Genomic DNA, 15,858 nt, shown 5'->3' on the forward strand with positions numbered 1-15,858 from the left:
CCGTCCGCAGAGACCAGAGGATGCCATCCCTTTGAGCCTCACCTTGTAGGGTGGGTGGAGGCCTTGATATGGCTAACAACACACATCCACTCAGGCCTTCCTACATTCAGGCCTTCCTCTGCTTCTCACATGCAGCCTTTGATCTGGGCCGAACTCTGAATTCTGTAGACCCATTGCTTTGCTTGGGCCCCTGAGGATGCAAGGAAGGTTACCCACTATGACCTTTCCCCAGTCCCTTACTGTCTTGATAATGAAAGTCCTCCATTGTCAGCTTTAGCACATACAAATGAGTAAAACAGGAAACCCTGTTGGAAGCTGTGTGCGTGTTTAGCATTGCCCACACCATTGAATGTTTTCTGCTGGCATCAATGTCTAGTTCCTGTCCCTGTCAAGGGCACTGACTCCTCAGATAAAGTGTCACTCAGCCTCAGGCGAGCCCTCAGCAACCAGCTCCATGCCCAGGTGGTGCATAAATAGGATTTGATGGTGCTAATGATGCCTGGCCTCAGGGACTTGTTCCTGCCCCCGAATCACCAAGTACTGGGACCTCTGCCAGCTATAGACAGAAATAATCTCATCAACAAGTCCCAGGCCAGCCCTGGGGCCTGAGGGTATTACTTCAACCAGAGAAAGCTCCCCCCCCCATACCAATTGTCCAATTAAATAAACAATGAAAAATTACCTTTAGGAGGCCCTGACATGGTTTTTTTTTCCTGTTGGAAATTAATCATTTCTATTCTAAACATGCACATGAGATGTACTAAATTTTTGTATTGCATACTAACAAGACAGCCTGTTTGCCTTTTCCCCCCAATTCATCTTCATGAATATATAACGCATGGCAGTTTCATCTGCCTACCTAGAAAACTCGACTGCATCGGCTTCTAATGAAAACGTCTAACTAGTGGGCAGCCGCTGAGCCTGCTGGGCCCCAGCTGCCTTGTTGGTACAATCAAGGCATGTACTCTAGACTCTCTGTCCGCGGTAGGATTTTGTGATGGTTTTGTCTTCCCTTTGCAATGCTTACTCCAAGCTGGCTGGCTGGCCCTGCAGAAACCACATGCTCCTCACAACTGCTAGTCTTGCTCAGTGCCCAAGGGCTTAAGGTTGCTCAGGGGTGGTAGAGGCCACGATGTTTAAGTTGATGGATTTCTAGCAATTACCATATGTACGTGTCCAAGAGCCCCAATGACATCCACATTTATTCACTGGCCTGACTCTAGCCTAGCCTGGTAACATCCATTTGTCCCCTGGCCTGACTCTATCCTGTACTTCCCTCCCTGACATCAGAGACTTTCAAAGAGTAGGAAGTGAGTGGAGCTTAGAGAAGATACAGGCAAGGTCTGTCATTGTGTCTTGGAAACATGCCTTCTCTGTGTCTTCAGTGTTTCTGACACACTTCCTTAGAATTCTGAGACAGGTGCACATCATCATGCTGTGATTCCTAGTGTGACACTGCACTGTTGCTGTACAGCGGGGTAGAAGTCGTTATCTTTTTTTCTGGACGCCCTATGAGGGAGTGATCTGAGAGAACAGCCGGATCTTCCCAAAAGCAAAACATTCAGCAAACACATAATGAACGTTATTAACCATACCTTGAGTTCTTTTTATGATTGGAGTAGTTATACAATGGTGGAGACAGAAACTGTGCCCATTTCATGGTCTCGTACACCAAGAGCGGGAGGTAGGGCGAGGAGTTCTCTGAGTGGCACACAAAGAGCTGCTTGACATACTAAGAGCCCTCATTATCTTCAGGAACAGATAGTGTGTGCTCAGGCCCTGTCGCTTCTGAGACAAGCCCAAGCTAAAAGTACCTGGCCTTCAGGACCTGATAAGGAGAGGATTTTACATGGAGACTTTCTCCTTCACCCATTGACTTCCTAAGTTGAATAAGAAACCAAGGTGTCCCAAGGTAACCAGTACGTAGGTTTATTTCACATTTTAAAGTGATGGCTTCTTCCAGGTTCTACAGAATTTAAGTTCCGTAAGCTCCATAGCTTTCCTGTAAGTATTTCTTTGGTGGTCTCGCCGCCTCCGAAGTCATTTCCCTAAACAAGTCTGTCTCTTTGTAACTTGGTTCCATGCTGCAATGTGTTTCTTAACAACCCTACTTCTTTTATAGGGACTGCCCAGGGAACAGTCCCCTCCCTTCTGCCAAATCAGAATCCATCCCCTCCGAAACACTTGTCTAGTGTCCCAGCCCATGTGATCCTGCCTTACCTCCCAGGCTGGCTATGCCCTAGGAAACCCTTGACACTTCCTTGTGCCCTTTCAAGGTTAATCACGACTCCTAGCCTGTTCCTGGCCACAGTTCACACAACTGCCTACTTCACAGCGAAAATGTGGGGTGAGGAGGGAGAGATGAAGTCCATTTGACGAAAGAGGTAGCTTAGGCTCAGGTTGATGATTTCCCAGGGCCACCAGCCTAAATATGTCAGAGCAGGAACCTAAAGCATGTTTACAGACTCCAGATCCTATGCTTACCTAACTATAGCTTGAAGTCTGTTTCAGAACACCAGCCCACAGTGTAAGCACAGCATTGTGAAGTAGGCAGATAATTTCGGTATCCATGATGTCATTTTATTTTAATGGTCATGTGAAGTAGAAATAGGAAGGTTTTGGGTTTTGCTTTTCAAATTCCTTTGTCTACCTTTATGTGTTCTGGTGTGTGTGTGTGTGTGTGTGTGTGTGTGTGTGTGTGTGTGTGTAGCTGTTTCTTAGCCTACACATGTGTATGAAACCATTCTATTTCTCTGATATTTTATGACCTGTCTCTTAGCTTCACATTTCCTCCTATCCCTTTGATGATAGGAGAGCAGCAAGTCTTGGAAATAAAGGTATGAAGAGCCACGAGGGTGGATTCATTCATGTCTGGTTCTCCTACTAAGAAAGATGGCGTCAGGTCACAGCAGTAGTTTGATAGTTTGTTAAAAGACTAACCTGATTTGCATCCCCTTCGCCCAGGTGAGGAAAACCAGCCCGCTCCTCCATCACTTTTAACATAGCAAGGCCCCTCCCTCTCTTCTTCCCTGCTCTGCCACAGGGACACGGCTGTCTCCACCAACAAGACGCCGCACACCAGCTCCATCAGCCATATTGAATCTGTCCTACAGCAGCTGGACGATGCTCAAGTGCAGATGGAAGAGTTGTTCCATGAGCGGAAGATCAAGCTGGACATCTTCCTGCAGCTGCGCATCTTTGAGCAATACACCATCGAGGTATGGGAAAGCGGGAGAGAAGACGTGGGAGGGAGGAGAGGGGACACGATGGATGCACCAAGGTGTAAACATTTCCTGGCCAAGGCCACCGCTGCAACCTCAGAGGAGCGGCATGAAGAGATCAGAGGGATCACGTATTAGACGCAACTTCAGAACTCGCAGAATTCGCATTCCACAAGTATCTATTTTCTTCCTCCTGACTGCTCTAAGCAGGGCCCTTCTGCTCACTTCCTGTCTGTAGATCACTTCACTGGACAGATTTTGTCATCATTTGTTCCATACTCGCTTGGTTCCTAAAGGACTGCACAGTTGGATGTAGGATACTTAAAGGAGAGTCACCGAGCTCCATGGTCCCATGAGTGGAGGTTCTAAAGTTAGGCAGCCGCCATAGCCGATGCACACAGCCAGGTATTAGGGGAAGTCCCACGGCAGCCATGAAGTCAGGAGCTCCAGGAGGAAAGACAATCCAAAGCATATGCAGAGAATGGCCTTTTCAAGAGATACATGGAAGCTAGGATCTACTTAAATGTTGGTAGAGGAGTTTTTATTTAATTTACGGAATCTGTATTCTTTAGTCTGTATATGAGATCCCTTTTCCTAGTACCGGACAGTACCTTGGAACACTTGGTATGTGGTGGGAATATAGTGTGAAAGACTGATAAAATGAAGGAGATAAAAATAGTGCTTTGGTTTTGCATCTGTTGATATGGAATATGATGTCAGGTTTCGGAGGGTCTTGTCACTACTCAGGAGGAGGTGGAAAGCTGGACAGTGGTGCTTCATCTAATCCTAGATAGAAATGGAAATCCTGCCAGACCTATGGGAAGTTCTGCCTCGAGTCAGGTTGTCAGAAGTTATTTTTAAGGGTGATGAAATTGTTTCAAATGCCAACTGTGGCTCAATGTGGGGATGAAGAACACACTCCTAGAGAAACTTCAGAGTGTGAAACTGAGGGTGGTTTCTGTGAAAAGAGCCACGTCAGAGCTGACATAAGCCAGGACAGTGCAGCTTTGGTTTTGTTCCTAAAGAAAGGCATTTGGTGGACACAGTCCAAGTTTCTAGGGATTCCTGGAAGTGGAGCAGGCCCACTACTCTGACATCTAGGGGATCTAAGGATGGCTCCTCAGGCATATCACTGATGGCTGAGATGCGCTAATTAACTTAAACATTAAGAAAGCACAAATCACTGCCCTGTCTCTTTCTGCTCAGTAATGATGGCATGTGTGGCTTTCACATTATCACCTGGAATGAGATCACAATGTGCCCACAATGTAAGCAAAACTAATCCCAGATTTGCTAGGCTCAGTACCAGGATGTGGCTGCATTCCTAACATGCCTTCTTGGGCTTCTTGTCTTGGATGGTAGACAGAGGCCCAGGGTGAAACATGATGTCCTATAAAGTCCTATAGGCTCAGCCTCCTTCAGTGGAAGGCATTCATAGGAATTCATCATGACAGAAGAGAGCCGAAGACAAGGACTAACAATGTATATTTCATGGTGGCAAGGACTTGGGTAATTATTTTATCTTAGATGTTTTCTTGCATTTCTAAGTTTTCTACAACTAGAATAATCAGAAATAAATATGTTTAGAAGTAGGAATAAGCCAGTGATCTCAATTTTTTTTGATCATTCACAATTTCAATAAAATATTTTGGAGGGCTGGAGAGATGGTTCAATGGTTAAGAGCACTGACTGCTCTTCAGAGAACACGGGTTCAATTCCCAGCACCCACATGGCAGCTGACAACTCTCTGTAACTCCAAGATCTGACATAGACATACATGAAGGCAAAAGCACCAATGCAAATAAAATAAAAATAAATAAATAAATATTTTTGAAGGTATAGCCCCTTACACACATACACGTTTTTAATTATAAAAATGTTTTGTAATTGGCTAGTAATCCCCAAATTCCGTAGTACCTTTGGATTTTGACACTTAACTTTTTCATGAAGTACTGTGATTTCAGATTTCAAATAGCCTTCTGATAGTTTCCAATTATTTTTTGGCTTGTTTAACAGATCTGATTTGATTGCCATTGTCTCTTTAGCCCATATTGTAGCTGACCGAAAGTTCAGAGCTCTTTTGCTTTCGTGATTTGGATTATCTCCAAACAGTATTTTCTTTGCAGGAAATCTGCTAAGCCATGTGTCTTCATGCAGGGTTGGTTTAGTGTAAACTAAATAATCAATAAATCCATTTAATGGGGACATGAAAAGAGCAATAACTTGAAGTACTCGGACAACAATGAACAGTTGACCCAAGGGCAGCCTCTCGGGGGTGACTGTGGCTGCTGCTTTCTCGAAGGAGCCCTCTCCTGCTCTGTACCACACAAAGCCGTCTGCCTCATGATCAGAGTGAGATGTACACCAATCTGCTAGTGAGGCTGTGGGGGAATGTCACAGCCTTCTCACTGGCCTGATAAAGTATGTGTGCAGATAATGTGTGTAGATGCATATTTATAGAGGGAGACTTGTCCTCTAATCAGACTAACCTGTGGCGTTCCTTGAGGTGAGCATGCACACATTGCTAGAGCACTCAAAATGACACCAAGAAAATAGACTCTGAATACGTAAATTTATGAAAGTATGGACCACAGATAGAGTCTTTAAAAATACCTCGCAGTCTATAATTGCAAAGTTTGCTTAATGCACTTGAAAGGTATGTGAAATATTAACCCTAGTAAGGACCAGAACAGTCAACCCTAACTTCTCAGGTTTGTATGGGATGAGTGGGGACCAGGCAGAACCTGGGAAGGCTTTTCATTACCAGAGGAAGCTTCTTCCCGGAGAAGGGAAGGCTGGTTGCACCTTACTGGTAACCTTGACTGCTCGGCTGACTGTACATGTAGACGTTAGTGTCTTAGGTAGAGAGTGATTGCTCTCTTGGCTGTTCTCCTGTATATAAATTCAGCTCAGTGAACATTTATTGGAACATTTAGGGGGCAGGTTGGGAGAAACGCATGGGCAGAATCATCAGCATGCTAATTCTATGACAGGGAGGCACAGGGTGTGGGACACAGAATAGGCAACACCTGACCCAGCTAGGCCGCAACCAAAGATTTGTTTTTTCATGAGATTGCACCAAATGGGAAGGCTGGTTAGTGGCCAGAGATTGGCGTCCCTGGAGGATGTCTTCCAATCTCAGCTAGAATATCTCCAGAGCCAAAAAAAAAAAAAAAAGGGTTGAGGAGCAGGAAGACAAAACAGGATTTCATTATTTTAAGGAATCAAAATCTCTGACCTCTTTTACTTTTGTCCTTCACTGTCTCCTGGGAAAACTAGAAAATGAGAAGATAAAAAGAAAAGAAAAAAAAAAGCTGTTTCATTTCAAACTCTTGAAAAATATTTGAATATGTCCATCCCGGATCTCTCCTGTGTCTGAAAACCCATAGATTTCTCTTCTGTGTGAGGCACATTCGAAGTCCATTCTAGAAAGGCCTGGCCTCTGGGGTCCCTGCTCTTCACTGCCCTCTGATAAAGGGACTCTAACTAGCCACGACCCGCTTACTTGCCCATAATGAGAACGTGTCCTGTCTAGAACTGGCGTCTCCCAGTGCTTCGTGGAAGTCAGGGCCTTTCCAGTGCCTTGGGCCCTGACTTATCTAGCTTTGTGTTGCCCTTTCTCTCCCTTGAGGTACGGGCTTCTAATATACAGGCCTTTTTTTTTCTAACTCAAATGATAGCTTCCCTCCCATCCTTTCCCATTCTTTCCCTTCTTTCTTTGCTTTTTTTCCCCTTGTTTGCAGAGCCCTACAACTTACAAAAAAATAGATAGACTTTCATCTGAGTGTCACTGTCAAGGTTGTAGATGTTTGAAACGTTAGCCTCAGTCATCAGGACTCAGGGGTGTTCAGTGGGCACACCATTCCAGGGACACAGCTGTAAGCCTCCACAGCCTTAGTGCGCCGTGACCATCTAAGCAAGCACCTCATCGCCTTGTCTAGCTTCGTCACCTTTTTTTACTTTGTTACACTGTGAGACTACAAAGAATTGAATACTGACTAACCCCCCAAAAAAACAATATCTATTTGAGGAACTCTTTTCAATTTTTCTTCTTAGTAGCATATTCTAAGCATATTTTTGAGAAGGAGTCACATAATACAGTGAAGTAGGTCTGCCGCCTTCAAAACATTTAATAGCTGCTTCTAAAGTTTTCGTTAAGCTCATATCAGAATCATTGGGAGGTTCCCCTAACATCTTCCTTTAAAAGAATAAATGAAAATATATTATATTTATATTTTATTTTTTTATTATTATTTTTTGGTTTTTTGAGACAGGGTTTCTCTGTGTAGCTTTGCTCCTTTCCTGGAACTCACTTGGTAGCCCAGGCTGGCCTCGAACTCACAGAGATCCACTTGGCTCTGCCTCCCGAGTGCTGGGATTAAAGGCGTGTGCCACCACCGCCTGGTGAAAATAAAAATTTTTTAAATTCATTCGTTCATATAGCTTCTGGGAAGCCACCTTTTTCGATAGGTTATCAGAGATGCCTGATAGATGCTTTCAGGTCCTTCTGGAATTGGCAGGTCTGGAGCTCAGATAATTTCATCAAGGTTCAATGCTGTGTGCCTTTGTGTCCTGGGAAAGAAGGCAGTAATACAGGACAGACACAAACTGTACAGCTAAGAACATGGCCTGCCCAGGATGAAACAATGCCCAGACCTCAGGCTCTGCCAGGTACAGGATGAGTGGCCAATATATGTTGGACGAATACCTCGGGAGAAAGACTTGACACTTCTTTAAAAAAAAAATGTGAAAATTGAAAACTAAGTATTTTCCATTGGCCTACAAAATGCCCTACTTTAAAAAGATAAGCATACCATTTTACAGTGGCAAATCTGGCCTAGTATTTACACAGGCCACAGTTTATTGACCCAGTCAAAGATCGTATTGATTTTAAAAGGTCAAGTTAAAAACAAAACAACAAAACAAAACCCTGATTTTCTTGGTTACTTTTCTATTGCTGTGCTAAGACACCATGACCAAGGCAACTTGTAGAAGAAAGAGTCATAGAGCTTCAGAGGGTGGGTCCATGACCATCGGAGTGGGGCACACAGTGGCAGGCAGGGCGGGAGGCAGGCTTCAGCACTAGAGCAGTAGCTGAAAAAACGTGTATCCTGATTCACAAGCATGAGACACAGAGAGAGAGAACTGAGAATGGCCTGCAAGGCTTTTGAAAGCCTCAAAGCCGACCCCCAGTGACACACCTCCTTCAACAAGGCCACACCTCCCAATCCTTCCCAAACAGTGCCACAAACTGAGAACCAAGTATTCAAACATATGAACCTGTGGGGGCCATTCTCATTCAAACCACCACATTGATTTATGATTTTTTTAAAAAAGAGGAGTAAAGAAAGGGAGGATGAAAAAAGAGGAAGATAAATTTTTATTTAGACAGGTACAGAATAAAATACTTGGGGAAGAGGGCTAACCAGTTCTCCAAACCTAAATACCTAGGAAGACCAGGAATGGGAGGAGCTGTCTGAGAACAGAGCCCAAGATGACTACAACTTCTGTCCATCAGTTGCTTAGCAGCACAATATTGATTTTGGTGAATCTGTTCCGGTCACAAAGTCTTGGGCTTCTTTTCTCACTTTTTATCTTCTCTCAAAAAAAAAAAAAAAGTTTTAGCTATTTATCTAATTCCCTCCTTGGTATCGCTAGAACAGATCATTGTTAGAACAATATTCCTTCCAAAATATCTCTCAAAGGGATCATCATTCTTTGGGTCCCTCATTCTTCAGCCCCACACTGGATTTAGTCATCATATTCTAAAACTCTGAATCAAGAGAGTGAGGAAGACAGAGGCCCCAGAGCCACTGGGGTCCCTGAGCAGTCTGGGAGCTAATTGAGTGGAAGAAAAGAACCAAATAGGCCATCTGAAAGCTGAGTGCTCCTGGGAGCCTTCTGTCTCTTTTCCGTTTGGTTCAGGCTCCGCGTCAAGCTTGACCAAATTCTCTCCAAATACAGTTAAATCACCAAGTTCATTTCCAGTCCAGGCTCTACATCTCACAGTCTTGTCTCTGTGGGAGCAGGTGTACCCCCACTCCCACCTCCATCCCCCCATGTTTTGGGGTGAGCCTCTGGACCTGGCAGATTGTGAAGCTCTTGAGGTGGAGAGTGTATTCTGAAGAGTGATCAGGACTTGATCAGACTGGGAGTCTGACAAAGACGTTTCAGAACTGTGGTACCCAGGTGATGGTGGGGCTGAACTCATGCTCAGGATCATCAGTAAACCAGCTGATTCTCCACAGAAGAGCATAAGGTACAGCTGGAAAGCTGGCTTTGCTCATTAGCAGTAAGGTAAGGTGGAAGTTAGAAGCAAAAGAACAAAAGGAGCCCCTGATGGATGCCAACCTTGGACCCCAGAAAAAGTGGAAGGAACCCAATAAAAGGATGTTCCTTGAGGACATAAAATACTAAAGAAAGACACTAATTTCATCCCCAGGAAATGTTGAGTGCATACAGGTCAGACTCACTGGGGGCTCTGGCTGACTGTCTCAGGAAGCTAGGAAAAGAAAAGAATCAGCTGCCAGTTGGAATCAGTGGGGCAGAGCGAGAGCCTCGGGAGTCAGATGTTCAAAGGCAGGCTCCGGCAGACCTCCTCCTTCAGGCCACACTGTGGACGTCAGCTTCAGCCTGCCTTTGTCGATAGACAAGGGGGGAGGGGGAGGAGAAGAGGCAGAGAGTAAAACTGAACACAGGTGACTAGACAGTCTTGACCTCTGCTTCAGTCCCACCGGGCCGGACCTCTGAGCTGCTTCCTCCAACCTCAATCCATCTCCTGACCCCACCACTAGCTTGTGCAGAGATTCCTGGCCTTAGGACCCATCTGGAATGTTCTTTGTAGGGTCACTTGTATAGAAACAAAGCACGAGTTAAAGCTGGAATAAAAGGCAGGCCCAGCCCTGCCTTCTGTGCCATGGTTTTAGTTTTACTCTAGTTCCCTATATTTCCAAGCAAGGATGAGACCTGAAATTATGGTTTTGACTATTTCTGTACATTATCTCATGAAGAATTTATATTCAAACATCTTAAGAAGACTTACAAATAGATAATCAGAAGACAATCTGTCAGCTGGATGTGGTGGTCATACTTCTGTAATCCCGGCACTTTGGTCTGAGGTGGATGATTTTGTGTGTAAGGCCAACCTTGGCTACACAACAACATTCTGTCTCAAGAACCAAACACTGACAGCAAAAAAAAAAAAACACTTTATAAAGGTAGATATGCAAGTAGTCAGCAAAGCATATAAAAATGTTGTCTGCATCTATCGCCGTGAAGTAGATCCATTTTCAAACAGCAATGAACTATCACTTGCCATGCAGTAATATCATTAAAATTAAACAGACAGTAGTGACAGAAGATGGTAAGGGTGCAGAGCAACTGGAACTTCCATGCATTGTTACTGGGGCCATCAAATGTTATAATCCCCCTGAAGAACTCTGCCAGTTGCTTAGAAACATGAACCTGTTCCACTCAAAAGCAGTGAAAAGCTATGCCTGCAGAAAGAACAGTGAGAATTGTCACATCTGCCTTATTCCTAATAGCCACACACCGGTCAGCAGCAGAGGGGATGAGTAAGTTGTGAACCATCTGGACAGTGGCCCCATTCATTTACAGCAAGGAATGAAGGGCTGACACAACACTGTTGTCCATAATGCAGCATGCCGAACACAAGGCCAGACAGAAAAGTCTATACTCTACGACTTCAGTCATAGCAAATCCAAGAATAGGCAGAACCAGACCTGGCAGAAATCTGAACGTGCCTCCTTGTGCAAGGAGGGCAGAACTGATTGGAAGAGGTCAAAAATAGCTCTGTGGGGTGATGGGTCTGTGTTTTTGCTTTGAGTGATGATTATCTACCCAAGTGTATGAAACTGTCAAAACTGAATGCTCAAAATATGCACATTGCATGTGAGTTGTATTCTAATATTTTGAAATACAGGAAGAAAAAGCCTACTTATATGCCCCTTTTATAACAGCATGTCCATTCTATAAATTCTCTTATACATTTTAAAACGAGGTATTTCTCTCTTATTCTCCATTTAACCCCTATCTGGAGTTAGAAAGTGAAGTGTCCCTCAAAGACAAGGGTCCATCGGGAATCTGCTTTGCCTACTAACCCGCTGGTTTCCAGGTCTCCTCCACAAAAGATAGGTACTGGGTTTTCCTGCAGAGCTCAGCAGTTCCCTGAGTTGACCTGAAAAGATCTGGGGCAGGAGGTGGGAACCCAGAGCAGTAGGGAGGAACTCTTCAGTTTCTGCATCTCCACTTCAAAGACAGCTACTGTGCTTTTATCAGTTTCCGTTTTCCTAGAAGAAGGTTCTTACCATTATACAACAAATGGAATCCTATGGCCCAGACACGCAGCCCCTTGCAAAGGACTGCTTTGCTGTCCCGACCCAGCCTGCATGGCCATAGCTTGGGATATAGCCGCACTGCATTTGCTTCTAGCGGGCTTCTACTTCCTGGTGCCCTCTGGTGCCTTTAGAACAACTTGTCTTTGGGCACTAGAAAAATGATGCTACCTGTCAGCTGGGATGAGACCCGGTATAATGAAAACCACTAAACTGGAGCTCCAGGTGACTTAGGTGTGCTTAGGTGGCTGGGACATGCTGCAAATGTATGACCCAGAGAGACTTTCATGTCCACTCCTCGGAAAAGATGGCCACGACGTACCTGCTGTCGCCTTCACTGGCTGTGGGTGTGACACAAGAAGACAGCATGGAAACTTTGATTCATGGAATAATGTAATTCAGTGCTTTGGAATTCCTTCCGTATGGTTCATTGCAGAGAGTGTAGAGGGGTGGAGGACATGGCCTTTGTTAGCAGAGAATTGAAAGCAGACTAGGTGCAATCACTTGAGTTAAGGCATAGAGCATGAACAACTACTAGTTAATCCACATCAGGCAAGGCTTTTATTTATTACATGCTCCAGGCTTCATTAGCATCATTATTGCTTTTGGTAGATTATAATCGGCTTGATTTTTCTAGAGCAGTGGTTCCCAACCTTCCTAATGCTGTGAACCTTTAATACAGTTATGGTGATCCTCATCCATGAAATTATTTTCATCGCTATTTGTGACTGTAATTTTGCTACTGGTGTGAGTCATAGTGTAAATATCTGTGTTTTCTAATGGTCTTAGGTGACTCCTGTGAAAGAGTCATTCAACCCACCCCCACCCCCCCACCCCCGCAAGGGGTTGGGACCCACATGTTGAGAACCATGGTTCTAGAGGCATGTTTTACATGTACATTTGGTTCGGTCACACTTTTCAGTTATCAGCCTTTGTAATGAAGAGAGAGAATCTAGCACAATGGAACACAGGAACCAGAAGGGAAGGCTGGGCTTTAATATTCACTAGCCCCTTAACTGATGATGACACCTTGAACCATTCCCCAGGCTTCGCTACCCCCCAACTTTGCCTTCTGGAGTACACTAACTACTTAGCTCTGAAGGATTCTTCAACTGTGAATATTTGTATATAACAGTTGTGAGACAACGGATAAGGTCTTTGCAGATGGGAGAACTGAACTACTGTGTCCCTATCAAGGCAAACTTCAGCCACATTGCTCCATCTCTTTGAGGGAGTCAAGTTTCCTCTTCTAGAAGGCAGGCCTGGAGATTGCCATACTGCCCGCCTCATTGGGTCATTGTGAGGGTCACAATGAGATGAATATGCCAAAACTTTATAGAAACCATAGTTCAGTGCACAAATGCTTACTACAGCCATTCATTTGCTGCTGCTATAGACATTGCACCCTGAGAAAACATTGGGGAAGTGGAAAGCGAGGGGTGGGTTCGTTGATAAGGATTTCAGCCAAGAGCTGCAATCTAGCAGCCTCCTGTGGACCCAGCGAGCCTTGGACTGATGCTGATGGTGCTTCTCCCAGGTGACAGCAGAGCTGGACGCCTGGAATGAGGATTTGCTCCGGCAGATGAATGACTTCAACACAGAGGATCTGACCCTGGCAGAACAACGGCTACAGCGCCACACGGAACGGAAGCTTGCCATGAACAACATGACCTTTGAGGTCATCCAGCAGGGCCAGGACCTGCACCAGTACATCATGGAGGTGCAAGCCTCAGGTACGTTGTATAAGGCTGTCACATTTAGGCTGTGCAAAGATGAGATGAGAGATAGAGAGTCTTGGGGGACTCAGGAGAGAGTGGAAGAGTCAGTGATGGAAATTAGCGCACATTTAAAAAAAAAAGTGATCGTTTAGAAGCAAACCAAGAGTGGTCTGAGCCTGGAGAGTTGCGCTGCGGTGGGTAGTGAGCTCCCACGCCACCCTCCCACTGATGCAGTGGTCCTTGCTCCTTCTGCTAACTTGTAGGCGGTCCCCTGATCGCTGGCTTAGACTTCCCAGAATCCTCGAGTTTTGTTGTTCTTTTTAATCACTGGTCTGCGGATGAGTTTAAGTAACGCTGATAAAAGTTTATGGGGGATCGTGTAATTTTATAGCTTCTTAGGAAAAGGTGGCATTTATGGCTTTTTTTCTGTTCAAGATTTATTCAAAACGTGTGCAATAAATATGTGATTCCATTTTCTGGAACGAGAGAGAACCAAAGCAAACCAGGAAGACTGGTGGCCCCGAGCAAAAGAAAGCACTCATCTTTTCTGAGAACGGGGCAGTGCTAGAACCCAGTCCTCTGCCCCCTCGCCATCCCCACCCATGGCCTGTTGGCACGTTCCTTACTATCCTGGCTGAAGCAGTTGGACTGAGGCTGTCACCTCTTTAAAGCACAGTTGGGTCACGTGCCTGCCGATGTGAACATTGAAATGAGATTGTCAGGGGACACCTGAAAGTCCTACTGAACTTTACAATATTGTGTTTATTTTGGCGGTCTGAAAAGTAGGTATTGTTTGCCATTCAAATGAACATCACTTCGGACCCAAGAGGGGAGAACCCAGTGAGTTCTGTTCACTGGCAAAGTCATTCCGTGAATTTCCATCAGTGTCCTAAGCAGGATGCAGTTGTCTGTGAGACACAGGCCACTCTAAGTGTGCAGCCCACTGAGAAGAACTACTCACTTGCAGTCTGCCTGGGGACTCTTCAGAATGGCAGTGCTCAGGTCTGTGAGCAGATGTTTGTGAATGTGAGTCTGAATCTGTGTGCTAACAGAATCTCCAGGTAGATTGTGTGTTCATTGAAATTTGAGATGTAGTAGTCTGACATTTCAGCTGTGTCTTATCAGGGCCTCATCAGGAAAGGGAGAGTAAGGAACATAGGGAACCGTGTTGATCTCTTTTCTATGGTTGAGAATTTCATCTGTGCTCAGGCGTTAGTTTAGCTCTGCAGCTACCTTAAGGATGTTCTCTGTAGCTGGCCATCCAGCTAGGATGGAAGCCTGGAGATAGACAGTAACTGGAAGAGAGGCTGGGCAGAGCAACCCAGATGCTCGCCCGTCATCTTTCTGGATGGTTCTTCAAATGGATATGTGTACTGATGTGACCTTCAGCAAGCCAACTTCTATCCCAGGATCCGAATACCCAAGGTACCAGAAAGGCTGCTGGGAGCTGGCAATCTCCGAGGACTGCTTGTGACTGGAGGTTGGCTGCGCTTGGCATCCATCTTAACCAGGAGGGCTGAGTGGGTGAAAATACCCCCAGGCAGATGGGCTACCCACCCGCACAATATCCTGTTCTAGATAGGAGCTTTGTTGAAAGGGGTTTGGTTGGCCCCCTCCGCCCTCTCTACTGAGACTGGCTGTTCCCCTCCGCCTACCACAACTAGCTGTTCAGTCTGGCAGAGCCTGCGAGACTTAAGGGAAATGAATCCATGGGTTTTAGAAAGGCTGGCCCTCTGTCTTTGCACCACTCTGCAGAGAAGGGTCTGTGTCCCGCTGAGCATACAGCAGGAGGTCAGGGTCACACTGGACTTGGGGGAAGGGTGGGGAGTGGCGGTGGATCCAGAGCAGGACATGGCTGAGGAATGCAATACAGAATTCAGAGATAAAGGTCTGAGGCAGCGATGACTTTGCGTCATCTATTTGTTTTAATGAACTATATTTTGAGTAAAGGTAAAAATAAACAATTGCACCAAAAAATAAGGACAATGATCAAAATTAAGACTTTTCTCCTTCTCTGCTAAATTAATGAAGGCTTATGCCTGGTTATTTTTAGTAGTTCGTGGAACTAAAGAATTTGCATGTGCTTATTTTCAGGTGTGACGTTCATAACATTGAGTCAGGTTTTCCGGAAGCCTCCGGTATCCCAACAGTACTACCCAAAGCAAAAGGCTTGGTGTGAGTCCCCATCCACCTTAGGAATCAGGGAAACAGGAACACCATCCCAGTCAGCTCCCATTTGTTCCTCACTCAGGTCTGTCTGTCTGTCAGGTTGGGCGGTAGTAGTTTCTGCAGTTAGGAAACCACACTCTAAATTGCAAGTCCAGTTCTGCTGCCCAAAGAGCAGCCTGGCTGGGGGCATCCTCTTTCTTCTTCATTAGATCTTAGTCTCTTCTGTTTAGTCTAGACTTGGTTTACAAATTCCTTTCAGTTCTCATTTGCCGGAATCAGCCTCCTATCATAGTGGTTTTTACCCAGGCCCTGTATCCAGCAAACTGTGACATTTCACCTTAGTCCCAAGACAGGAGCTACGTGACTTACGACTACATGGCTTTTGTGGTGGAAAGC

The 15,858-nt window shown here is 45.2% G+C and overlaps 1 protein-coding gene across 22 annotated transcripts in view; it reads left to right on the plus strand.

The window, feature by feature from the left end:
• Nucleotides 1-15,858, plus strand: part of Kalrn (kalirin RhoGEF kinase) — a 607,498-nt gene that overhangs the window by 319,558 nt on the left and 272,082 nt on the right. For all 22 annotated transcript variants that reach the window (XM_028886329.2, XM_028886335.2, XM_037209787.1 and 19 more), the window contains exons 13-14: nucleotides 3,044-3,218; nucleotides 13,113-13,308. In XM_028886329.2, coding sequence (XP_028742162.1) covers nucleotides 3,044-3,218; nucleotides 13,113-13,308 — 371 coding nt within the window. The remainder of the gene's footprint in view (nucleotides 1-3,043; nucleotides 3,219-13,112; nucleotides 13,309-15,858) is intronic.

This window comes from Peromyscus leucopus, chromosome 12 (assembly GCF_004664715.2).
Source record: "Peromyscus leucopus breed LL Stock chromosome 12, UCI_PerLeu_2.1, whole genome shotgun sequence".
Classification (NCBI taxonomy): domain Eukaryota; kingdom Metazoa; phylum Chordata; class Mammalia; order Rodentia; family Cricetidae; genus Peromyscus; species Peromyscus leucopus.